We start from the raw sequence: 3,094 nt of genomic DNA, 5'->3' as shown, positions 1-3,094 counted from the left end.
TATTGTTTAGTTTATATATATATATATATGTATATATATATGTATATATATAAACTAAACAATATGTCTCCTTTAGTGTATCTGTCTCCTCCACTAGATATATCTGTCTCCTTTGTTACATCTGTCTCTCTGCTGTCTCCTTCTGGGGCCCCCTGGGGCCCCCAGGGGGCCCCTAGGGGGCCCCCACACCCAGGGGACCCCAGGGGGCCCCCTTGGGCCCCCAAGGGGCCCCCTACAGGCTTCAGGGGGCCCCCTAGAGGGGTGGGGGGCCCCCCTATAGGGTATAAGGAAATTTATATATTTAACTTTCGTTGCAGCATCTGTTTGTTGTTTTGTTTTTTTTTTATTTGCCTGGATAGGGTTTAGGGTTTAGGGTTTAGGGTTTAGAATAAGGGTTTAGGGTTTAGGGTTTGAAGGAAGGGTTTAGGGTTTAGGGTTTAGGGAGAAGGTGGAGACAGAGGAAGGAGACAAAAGGAGACAAAAAGAAAAAACACAAATAAAAAGGAGACAGAAACAAAAAGGAGACAAAAACAAAAGGAGACAGAAATAAAAAGGAGACAAAGAAGAAAGGAGACAAAAGCAAAGGGGACAGAAAAAAAAAGGAGACAAAAAAAAAATAAAAAAGGAGACAGAAAAAAAGGAGACTGCAGCGGAGTGTGTATATCTCCAAAACTGTTTTATTATTTTTTTATATTTGTCTGTGTCTGTCTCCTTTTTGTTTGTGTATTATAAAGATAGCTGCTGAGACAGAAAAAAAAACTACCAAGGAGAGAGCAGCAGCAACCTGCTGCTGCTGCTGCAGTGAAAACTGTCTCCTTTTGTATAAAAGGAGACAGCAGCAGCTGTGCTGCTGTCTTTGTAAACCCCACAACACAGCAGCATAAAGGAGACAGTTGACGGAGACATCTATAAGTAGAGAGAGGGAGAATAGCAGCAAGACTGCCGCTCAGCAGCAGCAGCAGCAGCACATACAATACCTCCTCCTGCTGCTGCTCCTGCTGCTGCTGCTGCTGCTGCTGCTGCTGCAGGCGCTGCAGCAGCAGCAACGGCTCCTTGTGTGCTGCAGCAAGCAGCAGCAGCAACACTATACTCACAGCAGCAACACGCAATGCTAAAGACAACTCAATTCTCTCTCTTATACTACTCGGATCCAGTGGGGCCTCAATGCTGCTGCTGCTGCTGCTGCTGCTGCTGCTGCTGCTGCTGCTGTTGCTGCTGGTGCTGGTGCTGCTCTGCTGCTGTTGCTGCTGCTGTTGCTGCTCTGTTACTGCTGCTGTTGCTGCTGCTGCAGTGATCGTTTCTTGGTTTGAAGGGTGTTCTACTGCTGCTGTTCGTGCTGCTGCTGCTGCTGCTGCTGCAGCAGCAGCAGCAGCAGCAGCAGCTTGTGTTTGTTTGTTGAGGATTTCCTTTGCTAGGTGCATATACACCGCACCAGCAGCAGAAGCAGCAGCACCAAGACAGGCCGCATGCATATTCAGTGTCTTTCCTTCTGCTGCAGCAACAGCAACACCAGCAGCAACAGCAGCAGCAGAAACAATACGCAGACAGCCAACCCTTTTTATTCTTTCTTTTGTCTCTTTACTTTTTTTCTTTATTTCCTGCAGTCCATAACAAATCCAACCATCAGCTGCTGCTGTTGCTGCTGCTGCTGCTGCTGCTGCTGTTGCTGCTGCTGCTGTTGCTGCTGCTGCGGTCTCTGTTGCACTTTCTTCTGTTGCTGCTGTTGCTGCTGCTGCTGTAGCTGCTGCTGCAGTATCTGCTGCAGCAGCAGCAGGTTTTGCTGCAGTTCCTACATTTGTTGTTTGTTTCTTTGCTGCTGCTGCTGGCGTTGCTGCTGCTGCTGCAGCAGCAGCAGCAGCAGCAGCAGGCGGCAGCACATTGAGTATCTCCAGCAGCAGAGCAACGGGAACAGAAGCAGAACGAGCTAGATAATAAGAGGAGAGAGAAGAGACAGAGAGACAGCAGCTAGATAGCCAAAGCATCAATACATATGCAGCAGCTAGCTGCAGCTGCTGCAGAAAGGAGACACCCTCGAGAAAGGAGACAGATCGCTTGCTCCTGCTGCTGCTGCTGCTGCTGATGCTGCTGCTGCTGCTGCTGCTGCTGCTGCTGCTGTCATACAATGATACAGATTTATCACCAACATCCTGCTGCTGCTGCTGCTGCTGCTGCTGCTGTTGCTGCTGCTGCTGGGGGTGTTGCTGCAGTTGCTGCTGCTCTTGCTGCTGCTGCTGCTGCTGCTGCTGCTGGGGGTGTTGCTGCAGTTGCTGCTGCTGCTGCTGCTGCTGCTGCTGCTGCGGCTGTCTCCTTGGGCAAGGTATTTGAGCAGCTAGTAGCCAGAGACAGAGAACGACCTGCTGCAGCATGCAGCAGCAGATGGGTGTGTTTGCTGCTGCTGCTGCAGAAAGGAGACTCTTGTTGCAAATAGATAAAAGAGGAGACACAATGAAATATAAAAATAAATAAAAAAAAGAGACAATCAGGTCTCCATGCATATATGCTTTCTCCTTCTGCTCCTGTTTCTCCTTGCTGCTGCTGCTGCTGCTGCTGCTGCTGCTGCTGCTGCTGCAGTTGCTGCTGCTGCTGCTGCTGCAGTTGCTGCTGCTGCTGCTGCTGCTGCTGTCTCCAGCGGAAGGAGACAGCAGCAAAAAAGGAGACAGTTGCCGCCTTCTCGCCCTGGGTGCTGCTGCAGCAGGAGACAAACTGTCTCCTGTTTGAGACAGAACAAGAGGAGCAGCAACAGCAGCAGCAACAGGTGCAGCAGCAGCAGCAGCAACAGCAGCAGCAGCAGCAGGAGCAGCAGCAGGAGCAGCAAGAGATACAGAGACAGCAGCAGAAGGAGAAACAGATGCACAGGGAGGAGACAAAGGAGACATCTGGATGCAGCAATGCTGCTGCTGCTGCTGCAGCAGCAACAGAAGAAGCAGCACGAATTTCAGCAACACAGCAGCAGCAGCAGCAGCAGCAGCAGCAGCAGCAGCAGCAAATCACTGCTGCTGCTAAACCCTAAGATGAAATAACTCTTCTACAGCATTTAAAATATTAAAACACAAAAAACAAACAAAAATATTATCATCAACAAGCACAACAACAG

At 49.7% G+C, this 3,094-nt stretch overlaps 1 protein-coding gene across 1 annotated transcript; it reads right to left on the bottom strand.

Annotated features, from left to right (window-relative positions):
• Positions 1–726: 726 nt before the first annotated feature.
• On the bottom strand, positions 727–2,876 carry EMH_0084670 (uncharacterized protein; the record flags this gene model as incomplete). The annotated part of the gene is made up of 2 exons (XM_013500798.1): positions 727–741; positions 978–2,876. 2 exons carry the CDS (start codon positions 2,874–2,876, stop codon positions 727–729), a joined length of 1,914 nt encoding a protein of 637 aa, XP_013356252.1.
• Positions 2,877–3,094: the final 218 nt, after the last annotated feature.

The sequence above is a fragment of the Eimeria mitis genome, genomic scaffold (genome assembly GCF_000499745.2).
Source record: "Eimeria mitis Houghton genomic scaffold, Emh_scaff5874, whole genome shotgun sequence".
NCBI classification, from domain to species: Eukaryota; Apicomplexa; class Conoidasida; order Eucoccidiorida; family Eimeriidae; genus Eimeria; species Eimeria mitis.
This window is presented reverse-complemented; position numbering and strand designations above follow the sequence as displayed.